Here is a 15,835-nt window from a genome sequence, read left to right on the forward strand (position 1 = left end):
CATAAATGTTATTATTTTATTATATAAGTTTGGATCAAACTTGAGATGCTTTGACTCTCTAAAAAAGTGAGAATGACTTATAATTTGAGAAGTAGGGAGTATGACACATTTAATGAAAATTTAGATTTTACTAGACGCGTACTTGCATTTCATTATGTTTTCATCAATACTACGTCATTAGTCATCAAGCTTATTGAACGATGATACGAGCGTAGGATGTTCACGTGACACTGATTTTTTATATTTTGGGAGTGAGATTATGAAAACGAAGGAAGCCAACAAATATGCTTTCACCTTTTTTTTTTGTGGCAATAATACAAGAAACTCATTGGTTTTAAGAACTTCTTTTTGGAACATTTGGAGATGCTCTTAGCTGCTAGTAGATCCAAATAGGGCTTTAATCACAGTGGGTGCCATAACGCAGGAGTCGTCTCGATTCTCGCTGTATACTGTCTCTTTGATCCGTGCTTATCATAGCTGGACAATGTTGCTTACATGCTTCAACCAAGCCACTCAATAATCATGGAGCCACGAAGTTTCTTGTGTGTGGCTAGGGTTCTCTTTTACGTCAATCATTTATATAAAAAAAGAGCATCTTATTTTATCGCAAAGGGACTTCGTTCACATCTCAATTCGTGCTGGTGATCCGATCCAATTATCCATACCTTTTGCGTGGAGACGCAAATTTAAGATGTAAAACTTGTATCCGACCCCATACGCATCTTATCGTGTGCTATATATGACGTACGCAATTGACACCACTTTTGTTTTGCCACGCCTCGCACGATTTATCATGGGCTGGGCTGGGCTCAGCGTTCGCCGTTCCGTTCGACGGTAACGTAGGAGTAGTACGTGGGAGACTGGGAGCGAGTCGTTCACTCGTTTGCACGACGATGACCTCATGAGCTGGACGCCCGCGAGAGATTTTCATCTTGCAACACGGAACATGACATACACATGATAAAAATCTCGTTCCCAAACGCCTCAGCTCGACCACAAGCTACGAAGTACCTCTCGCCAAAACGCACTCCTACATACATCTCGTACTCCGACCAAACACACGCGCTCGCCATACACGTTTCTAGATTGTTCTAACACGCAGTGAGCTCGATAGTTTTACTCCGTATTTTCTTTATTCGCCTAACAATTTTTAGCTCGGTTTTTAATAAATATGAAATACTTGAAACGCTTCGAATCGAAGAGTACGAGCTAGCTGTACTAGCCTTTAATTTTACAAGAAATCCACATAGAAATTGAACTGTTTGCAAAGAAAACATTTTTGAAAAAAGGTATCATAGGCGTAGTAAAGAAAATATATCCACAAAGAAAATTTAAAAATATATAAGTATATGAAAACATTAGGTTCTACTGATTGAGTTGATTATGATGAAATATGTTTTCCTGAGGCGCATTAAGTGTGCCTTTTAATTTGTGGATTAATGTCCAAAACGATTGGTAAATTGAGCTGGCTCCCAAAGGACTGGAATGCAGGGCCGCTTGTTCGGCTGGCCAGCCCCTTACATGCACACTATTTATACGAATCAGTGAGCAGTACTTTTCTCTCGTATAAACGAATTAGCAACGATACGAACCAGCCAACCAAACAGGCTGGACCCGTGTTGGAGGTAGGAATAGGAACGCGAGCTGGACCCAACAACTAGGATGAAAACGGATCGGATATGAACGAATATCATTGATATTATATTTGTTTTCATATTTCTGTTCGGATTCGGATTCGAATACAGATAGTGTCAACCATGCTGGATAGGATACGATTGGATATCGACATCATAAATATGTGATTTGAGTATTCGGATACGGATATGATATCAGATGTTGAATATCAAGACTCGAATACAGATAAATTTAAACCTCTCTAAACGAATTCGGTCTTGAATACGGTCGAAAATATCCGTAATATTTTCACACATGCCAACAGCGCCCAAGCGGGGCAAACGGCTGCTATCGTCTGTCGCGTCCTTGTCATCGTGGCGTGGGTGGTATAAATACCCTGCAACCCCCCACCTCCCTCGAATCAAATCCACCACCGCAGCCCACCTCCATTGATTGATTACATTACAGCCCGTTCATTCTTCCATCCATCTCCCGTCGAATCGGAGTAGCTTGGTACCGGCCCATTAAGCAGCAGCAGCGTCAGCAGCAATGGCGGCCGTGCTGAGGAGAGCCGTGGCGCAGCGCTTCGCGTCGTCGTCGTTCGTGCTCCGGCGGTTCCTGCAGGAGCAGCCGGCGTTCCGCCCCGCCGTGCCGCCCGACCGCGGCTTCATGCCCCTGGGCGCCGACCGGATCCGGGACCTCGGGGTCGGCTTCGCGTTCCCGCGGATCAACCTCGACGGCCTCGTCCCGCCCGCCGCGCCGGCTCCGGGGCCGGCCAGGCGGGAGCCGACGGACGCGGCGCTGCCCGCGGCGGCGAGCCTCACGGTGGAGGAGGCGCGCAAGGTGCTGCGCGCCACGCAGATGGAGGCGGCGCGCGCGCGGATTCGGGCGTCCGGCGCCGGCGCCGTGCCGTACGCCGACTTCCTGCGCCTCTGCTGCGACGCCGCCGGCCCGGACGCGGGGCCCTCCGTCGCGCGCGCGCTCGACGAGTCCGGATCCGTCATCGTGCTCGGCAAGACCGTCTTCCTCAGGCCCGATATGGTACGATTCTCTCTCGCCCCCATCTTCTTATCTTATCTTGCTCATTTCAATTCAAATCCATCCATCAGCTTAATGTTGCTTGAATTCTCTTCAATTTTTTCCCCTTGTCTAGCTTTTGCTTTTGCAGTTAGGATGTCTTAAAGAGAAAAGACACGTTGGTTTCTTTACTTCTCTCTTGTGTGCTGATAAATTTCTTTCCGGGCGACCGGGTAGAGATTTTCATTTGGAAACCACAGAGATCTGATGAGACTTTCCGCGTGTTTTTTTTCTATGTTTCCCAACAGGAAAAGATTCAAAGAAAGGGCGCTGTTCTAAAACGATAATAAGAGATGTTGCCACCCAAAGTTTGGGCAATTTTACTCCGCTCCAAGATGGGAGTTTTTCTTCTCTCAAAAACCAGAGAAAAAAAACTAAATTTAACCCCTCTCTCCAAATCTGAGAGGGTACACCTCATGATTGGGAAAAAAAAATCTGAATCTTAACTCCGATGAATGAACATGAGGCGAATTCACCTGGCCTTCTTCTGGGCACCATTAATTTTGAGAAAAAAAAAGAAGTTGGTATTTCATTTGGTAACTATATATTGGCAAAGTATAGTGTTTCAATAGAAAATTTACAGATGTAGCCCCATCACATGCCAGTGGTGGAGGGTTGAATTGATGATGATGAACCTTTCAATTTGTATAAAAATTAGTTACGTATATAGCCCAAAAAAAAGCTGTCAGTTAGCTAATACATATATGCCCAATAACTTATTTCCCAGTACATTTGCTCTTTCTGGCAATCGTGACACCAGCTAGACTATCATGAGCTGTCCTTGTCGCTAGTTTATTGTACGGTAAAATTGTTAATTTGCAAGTTTATACTACTTTTGATTTGATTTAGCGTAGGGGAATCTTCTGATTTTGGGGGAGTAAACCACAAAAATTTCATTGTTTGAAAATATCTTTCCTCTGATTAAAGAACTATGGGAGTTCTATTTTTTACATCAGATAGAAATAGCTTTTTTTTTCACCTTTTCTGTTTGAGTTACATCCTAAGTTTATCAGACCATGTTCCAGTTACTAACTTATTATTGTTAATCCCTTTTTTTCTAGCTGAATGCATTAGCGCCACTATCCATGTGAATAATAGGATACTAATAATGCAGGGCTCAAAAGTTATGGCTAATCTACTTTTCTTTTGTTTTGGGTGACCGAAACAAAGTTGGGTGAACACTTCACATGGCATGTGAGCCAGATTGGGTCATAGCATTCGTAGGCAGCACTAGAAGCACCTTGAACCTTTTTTAAAAAAAATCTTGATTGATCTAGTTGTGTTTGGTGGCTACAGCCAGACAATTTGGCAATATGTCCCTATGGTAGTGGTGGTGCCGTGGTGGGCTGTTGCAGGAAGGACAGTTTTGAAAACTTTCATATGATTTACTCTTGTAATTAACTGCATTTTTCTTTACACGCCATACATGTTCCATGTCCAATTAAACAATCTTATACCTTGCACAAGCCATTCCCACGTCAGCATGTGCATTATTTCCTTGTGCAAACTGCTTATCTATTGCAAACCATGAGGCAAAAAGTTTCTTACTTCCAAAAACATAATAATATTTGCATTTAGCTTGAAGCACTTGTATTGTTTTTTTTTTTACTACTGCATAAGCATATATATAACATCCAAAGGTTGAGGCATTTGCATTTCATTTGGTCTTTCATGGATGCTGTCTTCTCCTATCAGCATTGCTCTTTCTTTCGATGGATCTCCCTTGAAAAAGAAGAGCAGCCAAGTAAATCGTGGGAACGTTTTGTCTTGTCTCTGATGACAACCGCAGGTCGTTAAGGCAATCGAGAATGCCATTCCCGTGCGGCAAGCGCTGCCCGTCACCGCGGAGAGCTGCGACCCCGCAAGGGAGGAGGAGCTGAAGGCCATGGAGGCGCAGAAGGCGGACATCGACCGCGCGTCGGCGGCGCAGGTGCGGCGGGAGCTGTGGTGCGGGCTGGCGTACCTGGTGGTCCAGACGGCCGGGTTCATGCGGCTCACCTTCTGGGAGCTGTCGTGGGACGTGATGGAGCCCATCTGCTTCTACGTGACGTCCATGTACTTCATGGCCGGCTACGCCTTCTTCCTCCGCACCAAGAAGGAGCCGTCGTTCGAGGGCTTCTTCGAGAGCCGGTTCGCGGCCAAGCAGAAGCGCGTGATGCGGGCCAGGGGCTTCGACCTCAGCAGGTACGAGGAGCTCCGGAGAGCCTGCGGCGTGCCGCCAGCGCCGCTTCAGGCCCAGGCCCGGACCCCCTGCGCGAGCGCGGGGGCGCAGGAGAGCTGCCATTGCCATTGATCTCGTTCGTTTCATTCTTTCTTTCTTTTTTTCATGCCCATTTGATGGGGATGATTCGTGTACCCTTCTGATGCGCGGATGCGAAAGCATACTGAATTGAGGTGATGACCAGCCGGATTTTAAACTTGAAAACCTGGGGTAAGCCATGTCCTGTTTGGTTTCTAACTGTCCAAATAATGCATCTAGCTAGGATTGGCTAGAGACCAGCACTTGTTTTTATTTTTACAACAGAAGTATTCGTTGGTGAGGTTGGGCGAGCATATGATGTGAATATCCTCCTTCCTCCAGCAAGAAAGTAGGGGTCGACATACCAATCTCCCATCAGATCTTTCGTTTCCAAGGAAAAAGTGTGAGTGAACAGTGCAAACCAAACAGGCAAATACCAAAGCTTCACCATCGAATAGTCTTTGTACACATTCTCTAGGCTGCTCGGGAAAAAGATGATCTCGAAGTTCAACAATTGTGACCCAGCCTGTTCGTTTCATCGTAAACGATCGTGGATTATTTACTGCTGACTGGTTTGGCTGGTTTAGTGTAAGAGAAAAATATTGTTCCAGCTTATAATCCATACGATCGTGTAAGCCTATCCGATCAGGCTGAGTTCAGGGCTCCAGGGATGACGTTTTGTTGGAACGGCGTCATCACTACTTACCGCGTTACCGTAAGTGCAGATGACGTTTTGTTGTCCAGGCCTCCAGGGATGTGATGGGTGTGCAAATTTTCTAGTACTACTAGAGATAACGTGAACACCGGCGCATGCCGCATGGTGTCCCATACAAAATCCCAAATCGTGCCAGCCATCCTTTTTGTTTTCACCTGATGGCGTGCTCGCCTAGCCGCCGCCTCAACTTGGTCCTTTCCGTCACAACCGAACCGAAAGGCATCGGCGACGGCTGCCCGAAAACAGGGCTCGCCACCGAAAAGCGATCCCCCGCTCGGCCGCTCCTGCCCGTTTTCCCGTCTGGCCGTGCCTTCCCCTGGAAAGCCTGGTGCCGCCGCTCTCGCCACCTTTCGCTCGTGACCGGCCCCGCCGTTCGCTCGCTCTCGCCCGTTTCAGCTGCATGACTGGGCTGGGACAGAGAAAATGCGGCCGCTAACTTGTCTTTCGTGATTCGCGACGCTTGCCGTGCCCGTTACGCCAGAGGAAAGGGTCGCTATCCGAAACTCGGAAGAAAGACCAGCTCCTTGCACCCACCCGCCCCACGGGATCCGTCAGTAGAAATCGCCGACGGGGCGCGGCGTACGTGCGGTTGGGCGCTGGCTCAGCGCCACGTCCCGGCCGGCGACATGTCGCATCGCACGTTTGCGCGCGCGAACCGTGTGTAGCACAGTATACTCCCCAATTCCCTCCTCAAGGCCTCGACAACCCACCGACTCACGGCTCTGCTGCAGGCTGCAGCTCGCCAGAATTTGCCTGGGGGAGGTGGAGTGGAGCAGAGCAGCCCCATGAGTCCATGGCTCTTGTGAACGAAGAAGGATAAGAGTATGCTTGATTCTTTGCCGAGCAATGTATCACCTCGCCAAGCTAGGAATCAGAGCGAAACAAGGTGTCTGGATGTGTACCTAGCTCACCTCAGTTTTTGTGTGGATAATTTTTTTTTCTTGTTGGCTTAGGTGAGCTAATTGACACTCTTGCCCTGATGAGCACCTCACCTCGGTGCCGTGTGAGGCAGGCGAGGCGAATGCAGCCTTGCCCTGCAGAACCAAGCACGTCGCAAGTCTCTATTGCAAACGATTTGCTTCCCCTGAAGAATCATCGTCGACTATACTTTAGAGCAATAAACAAGATGATGTAAATGGGTTGTAAAAGATGTCGTATCAGATTTATGTTGAGGTGGAAGAAAAGAAGAGAAATGCGCTGAAAACTTATGCACGCACTTCACAACTTCACCGAGAAAGTGGTGCGCATGAGGGACTCCCCGCTGATTCGTGAGCCGCCCAAGCAGCCGTCTGCGAAGGCGGTGTTGCCTTGGCAAAGCAGGCGGTTGGCGACGTGAGGTCCTAATCATGCAGCGTATGGGCTACACCAAGGGTCTATCAGCGCCATCCGCGTCGGAACTGGAGGCCTTTGATATGATCTTCAACGGGAACCTGACTGCGTCCAACGCCGAAGCATTGGACGCACTCTTCGCGGACGGCCGAAAAGGGTTTGCCCAGGCAGCCGCGAAGACGCAAGGCCATCTAAGGTGCACCGCTGAGTCGGTATTGGTTATTTTTTATGTAATATCGAAACGTGATGGACGGTGCCGTGTTCTCCAACGGCATGACTGACCGTGCAAAGCATGCATGCACATGAGATGCAAGCAAGACTTCATTCACCCTTGACGCATGCATGCTGTCGATCAGTCAAAAGCTAGCAAAGCGGCGACCGTCAATACACTCGCGCTTTGGACCACGCAGCCTGGGTCTGGCCGTCCACGATATCGTTCACGCACGACCTTAGCACCTTAGCAGTCATGTTCCCGTTTCCGCCCCGTTCCCGGAACGAGAACGGAAACATGAATATCATTTTATAACGTAGGAACAGAAACATTCGCGTTTCCGGAACGTAGACGTTCGTGAACATGAAACATGAGAACGGAAACGTGGGCCATGTTTCCGTTCCCAGGCTGCTAAGCGCACCACAGCTCGAATATGTGCTTGTTGTCTCAGCTCAGTAGGTCGATCGTGGAGTCGCTCACTCGTCAAGGACCATGGCGGTAGCGGATACGCCGTCGGCCGCGCGGACTATCAAGCACTGGTTGGCGGCCTGGTGCCATTTGGTCCTATTTGGACGGCACAGGACCATCCCAAGGGGGCATGCCGCGTCTTGTGCAGTCGTGCGGGGAGCCCATCAAGCTCAGGCGTCAGGCCAAGCCCAGCCCACGTACTCCGTATGTCGGGTACAGACTTTGTGTGAATTAAAAAAAAAAGGTACAGACTCTGAATTCTGAATTCGTTCCGATTCCTCCGCCGTTTCTGCTTGGTCTTCCTCTGCAAGACTGCAAGTTTTGCTTTTCCAATTCCGAATTTCTCCTCCTCTTCCTAGGCCTCGTTTAGATTGCGAATAATTTCAACCCGATAAATAGTAGCACTGATTCATCTCGTGATTTCGAACTAAACTGTACAATTAGTTATTTTTTTTACCTACATTTAAAACTCCATGCAAGCGGCTAAAAATTGATGTGATGAAGAGAGAATGAAAAAACTTGGAATTTTGAGGGTAACTAAACAAGGCCCTACCTTCTCTAGATCCGAGTCCATATTGCAGATCGCTTCACCCTCCGCTACAAGCACCACCGCAACCCTCTGCTCTGCCTCCCGAGTTCGGACGCCCTGCCGCCGCTTCCTTCGCCGGAGATCCTCTCCTTCAAAGTGGAGCCGGCGGAGCGAACACTAGCCTGCCACCATTGTACGCACAGCGACCCATTCCGACAGAATACTTCCGGTCCCTTGCTCTTCTTTTTTTCTTGGTCAGATTTTGGGTTCTGATCGGTGTGGTTTTGCAAGTGGTGGTGTTGCAGGTGCCGCAGAGGCGCAGAACGACATCGACGTGCTGAATCCGCCGCCGGAGGTGGAGAAGCTCAATCACAAGAAGGAACTCCTCGTCCAGCCCTCCAGCTCCATGGTACTCCCCCACCCCTGCATCCCTCCTCCTGTGTTTATTCTGGAGCGCGCCTTTTCCTTCTTGTCGAGAACATCACTGTAGCACGTTGTGGAGAACGCGCACGTAGATTCTGAGGGAGCTCTGTTTCTGCTCCATGACAGATTAGAATCTTGATTGAAAACATTTTCATGCCACTAGATACATCTGTGGGAGAGCAAAGGATGTCTACTTTCGTTAGCATCGGTTGCCCTTGATTAATTTTATTTGCCCAAGAAACATTGTTAGAAAATTTTAGTTTTACCTGTATTTCAGGGGAGCCCCTCAGCCTACAATAATTTTTTTGGACTCAGGTGCTCTTGTTGCGCTAGCACTGGTGATGATTTGTGTCTTCAATTATGCTGTCGATCATACCGATATGTTTACTATCTTTATTCAGTTAAATGCACTAAAGATCCATTAACTTATAATAAGGTTTCACTTAGGTCCATCAACTATGAAAGTGGATTTTTAGGTCTATAGACTTTGTACGTCGATCCATATGCCTCCGCATGGAGTTCTCATACCGACGTGGCTTGCTGATTTGTCTATGTAAAGCATGTGCAATGCATTTCGTTAAACATGCTGTGGGCGTGACGAGCAGGCAGAGTAGCTACCGCGGCGCTCGACACTGTGTCCGCCCTCAGCCTGCTGCTCTTCCTGCTCCTGGTCGGCCTCGAGCTCGACTTCCGCGCCGTGGGAGTGTGGCCGTGGGCGCCAGCGAACGTGCGTGGGAGGCTCGCCGTGGCCCTCGGCGGACACGCGCGGTTGACGTGCCCATCGTCCTCGCGGAGCACGTGCCCGTGCAGATGCTGCGCGAAGATCATGCCACCGGCCGAACGCTCATGCGATGCCCTGCTGGATGCCCACGGTGCCGCACTTGGAGGGGGACTTGCTGATGCCCATCACCGTGAGCACGGAGCCACATACGGACACGTAGAGGAAGATGAACGTGGCTACGAACTCGGCGATGCTGGACCGGTAGAAGGACCACGGTGCCGCACTTGGAGGGGCTCGTTGTAGTCGCGAGTAGCCATGAGACTCGTACAGCGCGCTCTCGAATGTCTTGACGACGCCAGTGCTGCTGCTGCATATGGTGTCCAGGCACTGCATCACCATATCTCCCTCGGTGACTGGCTCAAGTTCCAGGCCGCCGAGGAATGCATCCCGCACGGTGTGGCCCCGCCCCAGCTGCAGCGCGAAGTCATTGCACTTGGCGGCCGACGAGAGCACGCAGGCGGTGTCCGCGTCCTCAAGCCACGATAGCGACGCGACGTACGCCGCCGCCTTCCGGAACAGGCGAACAGCAGGTTCTCCGCGCCGTCCATGGCGAGGCGCGGCTCCTCGTAGTACTGGTACGCCCGCGCCGGCTTTGTGCCGCTGCTGGAGCTTGCCGTCCCGCCGCCGGCTCCTTGCCGCGCGGCCTTCCTCCAGCTCCGCGTGTTCGTCGGCGCCGCGCTCTCGGTCTACATCCTCGCGTCGGAGGCCGCCTTCGTGGCGCTCATGCTGTGCTCGCTCCGCCCGCTCATGGCGCACCTGGCACGCCGCGCTGGCCTCGCCCGGCACCGTCATGGCTAGCGCCCTGATCGCAGGAGTGGTGATCCGGTGTCGGCACCGAAGGCAGTGGCGCTCGCCCACAACCTGTTTGGCGAAATGCATTGTCTGGAGCTGCTTTAGATGGCGGCCAGCCACGTCAGCATGAGAAGTCCAGGCGAAGACATATGGACCTAGTTGATATGACATATAAAGTTTATGGAGCTAAAAATCCATTTTCATAGTTGATGGACCTAAATGAAACCTGCTCATAAGTTAATGGACCTCTGGTGCATTTAACTCATCTTTATTTATGCAGGATGTCAACTGCCAGCGCACCTTGACCATGTAAGATCTTGAGCTTTTGTACTTTCCCACAATATGTTTTTTCTTTACTGCTGGAGTTCTGGTTATGAATGTTCTATTCTATCTATTGCCAGCCCCTTGCGTTTTCTGTTTAAGCTTAATAAGTTAATTTGCTGTGTGATCATACCATTGCAACAATGGGCTAGTTTTTTTAAGTGATTGTCATTCTATACTGTTCAATGTTTCTAAGCTGGATTATACTACTGCACATTGACCTAGTATATACACATTTACAATTTTTTAGCTTATTGGCGATACTATATCTGTTACTGTTACAAGTATTAGCTGTGAACAGTATCCTGGTTATTGCCTTTGTTTCTAACGTTTTCTGTGAGGGCAATATGACTGGCATGAATTGTGTGCTTGTTATTTTCAGAACACCTCTACTACTGTCCAAGTTTCCTTGCCGTGTGGCATTTCTATTCAACTCTTCTTTGATTCTATTGTTGTGCATTGCTTTTGATAAGCCTATCCATTCACATACTCCGGTCATTGTTTCACATCAGTAGGTATCCGTATGTGATATGCCTTGAAATACAAGGATGGTGTCATCATGGCATGTGACACTGGAGGTTAGTCCCGGTTCATCTGCACAGACAGATACCATTCTCACAATGGGAACTTTAGTATTAACTTCTTTTTGCAGCCTCGTATGGGTCAACTTTGAGATACAAGAGTGTGGAACGCATTAAGGCAGTTGGCAAGCATGGCCTCATTGGAGCAAGCGGAGAGTTCAGTGATTTCCAGGAGATTTTACACTATCTGGATGAACTAACGTATGTCCTTAACTAATGTGTTCGAGAAAAGTGTTCCATAACTAATGGGCGAATATGGAACTTCATAATGCGAACTCATGTTTTTCTCTATAATGCTATGGATATTTGAAACTCTTCATTGGCCCTTTCTTTTCAGTTTGTCTGATCATATGTCACATATGTGGGATGATGGAAACTCCTTGGGCCCCAAAGAGATCCACAGTTATTTGACAAGAGTAATGTACAACAGACGCAACAAGTTTGATCCTCTCTGGAATTCACTTGTACTTGGTGGAGTTAAAAAGGGTCCAAAGGGTGATGAGAAGTATCTTGGCATGGTATGCTCTTCTTTCAAATGATAGTATCTTACTTTTCACTGGGCACTTGGGAATAGAAACTGTTGCCACTAGAAGATGCCACAGATCAGCGGCAACTCCCATACTAAGTATGATGTCGCATATCGATTGTCTAACTAGCAACCTTGGGTTCTTTTTATTGATTTTGTGAGATTTAAAATTAGGATTGTCAACATCTTATGCCTAATTCTTGGCCTGTGCAGGTTAACATGATTGGTACCCATTTTGAGGAAAACTATGTTGCTACTGGATTTGGAAATCATCTGGCGATCCCAATACTTCGTGCTGAATGGCGTGAGGATATTACTTTTGAAGAAGCTGTAAAGCTGGTTGAGAAGTGCTTGCTGGTCCTTCTGTACCGTGACAGGTCATCTATCAACAAGTTACAGGTATCAACCCATTAATCATGGTTAATGTGCTTAGTTTGCTGAACATGTAAACATTCAGCATATGATTACAGATTGCTCTAACCAGCTGTTGAATGACAGATTGCCAGGATCACAACTGAAGGACCAACCATCCACCCACTGTACTCCCTGAAGACGTACTGGGGCTTCTCTGCATATCAGGCCATTGAACTCAGGGAGAAGCAATACCTTTGCTCTGAACATCAGAGCAACTCTGCACTTTATTGTATAACATGCTGTTAATGATTCAGGGAATTTAATTTTATGATTCAGGGAATTTAATTCCAACATTTGGTAGCCTGTTGCAAATGTGAAATGTGGATCATGTGGTTACTGTTTCTAGTGTCAATATTTTGTTGATTATGCTGTGTTGAAATGTTATACCAGTATGGGTAGATTTCCCTTTTTTTTTATTGCATCTGCGTGCAACTTTTGATTTCTATGGAAGATTCGTGTTAGTGTTATTTTTGAAGTGAACAGCAATCACTTGTGGACCTGTGGTGGAATTTTTTTTTAATTTTAATCCCTTTTTAATTAATATTTTAATACTAATCGCTAAAAAAAGTAATTACATAAAGTGACCCTTTTGGTCACGCCACATGCACTAGCGCGACAAGGGGACCCATGCTGGCGTCCGTAATTGACCCGAGCTGGCGTGGCAGAGCATGGGACCCGCCCTGTCGCGCCAGGCGGGCTGGTGCGACAGGGCGAGTTAGGTTTTGGCTAGCCCGGCCCATTTCTTTTCTCTCTCTCTCTCTTTCTCTCGCTCTCCCTTTCCTGCTGCCCCCGACGCCAAGAACGATCGAAGTTAGTGCCAAGAACCTTTTCATAGTACTGGAAAAGTGCATCTACCGTATGATCATTATTAGTGACCAGTATAGTTATTCTATGTTTGGAGTTGAGGATAACCATGACTTATTATGTATAACACGATAAATTACTCATGGTGACATGTGCTTTCTTACCATTTCTCATATCCTAGAATAGACACATGACAAATTTTGCATGACAAAATGAAGGTCATTAGCATAATACCACACCTTTCCATGTACATTCTTTGTGTGTTGTTTCTTGTATCAACAATCAAGTTATTGATGATATAGATGTCACACGTAGTTATCTTTTATCCTGCTAGATCAATATACAAACTAAGCCCTTGTTTAGTTGAGGGCCAAAATCCAAAAAGTTGCTACAGTACCTGTCACATCGAATGTTTGCGGCTCGTGCATGGAGCATTAAATGTAGACGAAAAGAAAAACTAATTGCACAGTTTGGTGGGAAATTGCGAGACGAACGTTTTAAGCCTAATTAGTCAATGTTTGGACACTATTTGCCAAATAAAAACGAAGGTGCTACAGTAGACCCAAAATCCCAAATTCGCGAACTAAACAAGGCCTAATACAACATTATAACACATGTCAATCCTCCCATGTCATACAGTGAAAAACCACGGTGCACCACATATCTCATTTATTCTTTTGACGTCTAATGCAACAACCATCACATATCTAATTTCTTCTTTTGACGTGTAGAGCAACAATCACACATCTTAGACTTACACATGCAATCCAACCTGTACTGTTGGTTTGGTGTACAATGCATGATATTTGTACAATTTCATTTCTTGTATCAACAACTAGGTTTAGTGAGGATACATGCTATCTTTGATTCTACTCAATGTACCCATGCCAATACAAACAATGTAACATACTCCAATTCTTCCACATCAAATAGTGGAAACCCATGATGCACGCTTATCTGTTTTGCTTTTTGACATGTTGAAAGCATCTAGGCCCCCTAGTTGGATTTCGGTGATTAATGTCAATACAATATTACTATGACTAACGTGTGTTTTGCAGAGGCAATTAAGTTAGGTCATGGTAATGGAGATCGATTGGGCAATCGAGGTTGTCATGCCCCTACGATGGAAATCATTTCGGTTTTCAAAGGATTGACGACAAGGTTAAGGATGACTAGTTCTAAGTGTCGATTGGAATTGGAGAGACACTTAGAGTAGTTTAGGACTTTATTTTTCCTTTGGCCGTACTATAAAGGGGGGTATGGACGGGTAGCTTGACCTAGATGAGTCTAGTGAGTTAGGTGTGGTGCACACTTGTTTAAACTAGCTCTAGGTAGCTCCTATGAATGCCTAAGATCCTTTGGAGAAAACTTCATTCACATATGTTCGAGAGTTGGAAGTGAATGGAGGGTCAAATGCTGACCGGACGCTGGCTCCGGTGTGACCGGACGCTGGCCGCAGGGTCCGGTCAGTTCATTTGATCAACAGACAGCGTTCGGTGCGACCGGACGCTGAGAGGCAGCGTCCGGTCGACTCCAGTAAGGTTCCAGAGAAGGGAATCTGTGACCGGACGCGTCCGGTCAGTACTGACCGGACCCTAAGGGTTCAGCATCCGGTCGAGTCCAGTAAGCATCCAGTGAGGGTTTCATGCGACCGGACGCGTCCGGTCAGTGGTGACCGGACCCTGCCAGCGTCCGGTCAACACATTTCCACTGGTTCGCGGGTTGAAACGACCGGAGTGTCCGATCAACATGACCGGAGCATCCAGTCACCCCGCAGAAGCTCATAACGGTTCGTTTTTCAGGCTGTCTTATAAATAGAAGCTCCACTCATGTGTGGAGTTACTTTTGCTCATTCCAATAGCTGAGAAACACGTTTGTGAGTGCCAAGAAGAGCAAGGTCCTAGTGAGGAGATTGAGATTTGAGAATCCAAGAGAGTAGCCTCATTAGTAAATCAAGAGTAGCAAAGTGTGCATCCATCTTCTCATTAGGCTTCGTGTGGTCAAGTGAGAGTTCGTGCTTGTTACTCTTGGTGATCGCCATCACCTAGATGGCTTGGTGGTGATTGGGAGCTTGGTGATCACCCGGCGGAGCTTGTGGGTGACCCAACTCAAGTTGTGAGCAGCTTTGGGTGATTCGCCGTGACGGAGTGTCGAAGAATCAACCCGTAGAGAGCACTTGATTCTTGCGCGGATCAAGGGGGAGCTACACCCTTGCGCGGGTGCTCCAACGAGGACTAGTGGGGAGTGGCGACTCTCCGATACCTCGACAAAACATCGCCGCGTTCCTCTCTCTCTTTACTTTGAGCATTTACTTTGAGTATTCACTTTGAGCAATTCAATACTTGTCTTTACATTCATAGAATTACCATGCTAGAGTAAGTTTGGAACATAGGTTGCAAGTCCTTTGTGAGTTAGTTTGATAGAAGCACTTTTCTAGGCACAAGGGGTTAATTGGGCTATCCGTAGGATTTGATTATTGCAAGAAAATTTAGAATTAGCCCAATTCACCCCCCTCTTGGGCATCTTGATCCTTTCAATTGGTATCGGAGCCTCGTGCTCACGTTTTTAAGCTTAATCGCTTAGAGCAAGATGTCTCACGGGGATGGACCTCCTCCTATCTTTGAGGGAGATGACTTTCCATATTGGAAAATCCACATGGAGGCGTACTTAGAAGCTCTAGACGTTGGTATTCTTAGAGCCGCCTCACAAGGCTTCCCAAAACCTCGGGATGCAACTAACTTACAAGGCGATGAAGTTAACTATGAAAAATGGAATGCAAAGGCTCGAAACACCATCTTTAGAGGCCTTTGCAAAGATGTGTTTAACCGTGTAAGGAACCACAAAGACGCCCATGCACTATGGTCGGATGTTTGTGCGCTCCATGAGGGAACCAAGAGTGAGCGTGAGGAACGCTATCATCTTGTGATTAAAAAGCTAAATTCTTTTGAGATGCTTCCCAAAGAAAGTGCTAATGAGATGTATTCTCGTTTAAATGTTCTTGTAGAGGAAGT

The 15,835-nt window shown here is 47.4% G+C and overlaps 2 protein-coding genes across 4 annotated transcripts; both read left to right on the forward strand.

Annotated features, from left to right (window-relative positions):
- Positions 1 to 2,039: 2,039 nt before the first annotated feature.
- On the forward strand, positions 2,040 to 5,101 carry LOC136534904 (calcium uniporter protein 2, mitochondrial-like). The gene is made up of 2 exons (XM_066527281.1): positions 2,040 to 2,655; positions 4,481 to 5,101. Exons 1-2 carry the CDS (start codon positions 2,164 to 2,166, stop codon positions 4,982 to 4,984), a joined length of 996 nt encoding a protein of 331 aa, XP_066383378.1. The 5' UTR covers positions 2,040 to 2,163; the 3' UTR covers positions 4,985 to 5,101.
- A 5,253-nt stretch (positions 5,102 to 10,354) lies between these two features.
- LOC136485948 (proteasome subunit beta type-4-like) lies at positions 10,355 to 12,291 on the forward strand. Of its 3 annotated transcripts, none has more exons than XM_066482744.1 (6): positions 10,355 to 10,487; positions 11,012 to 11,077; positions 11,152 to 11,281; positions 11,418 to 11,598; positions 11,820 to 12,005; positions 12,105 to 12,291. In XM_066482744.1, exons 2-6 carry the CDS (start codon positions 11,059 to 11,061, stop codon positions 12,264 to 12,266), a joined length of 678 nt encoding a protein of 225 aa, XP_066338841.1. In that variant the 5' UTR covers positions 10,355 to 10,487; positions 11,012 to 11,058; the 3' UTR covers positions 12,267 to 12,291. The 3 variants fall into 3 exon arrangements, with proteins under 3 accessions (XP_066338841.1, XP_066338838.1, XP_066338847.1); XM_066482741.1 differs by having other exon boundaries at positions 10,415 to 10,487; positions 11,015 to 11,077; XM_066482750.1 differs by lacking the exon at positions 10,355 to 10,487 and having other exon boundaries at positions 10,642 to 11,077.
- The last annotated feature ends 3,544 nt before the right edge of the window (positions 12,292 to 15,835 follow it).

The sequence above is a fragment of the Miscanthus floridulus genome, chromosome 1 (genome assembly GCF_019320115.1).
Source record: "Miscanthus floridulus cultivar M001 chromosome 1, ASM1932011v1, whole genome shotgun sequence".
Lineage (NCBI taxonomy): Eukaryota > Viridiplantae > Streptophyta > Magnoliopsida > Poales > Poaceae > Miscanthus > Miscanthus floridulus.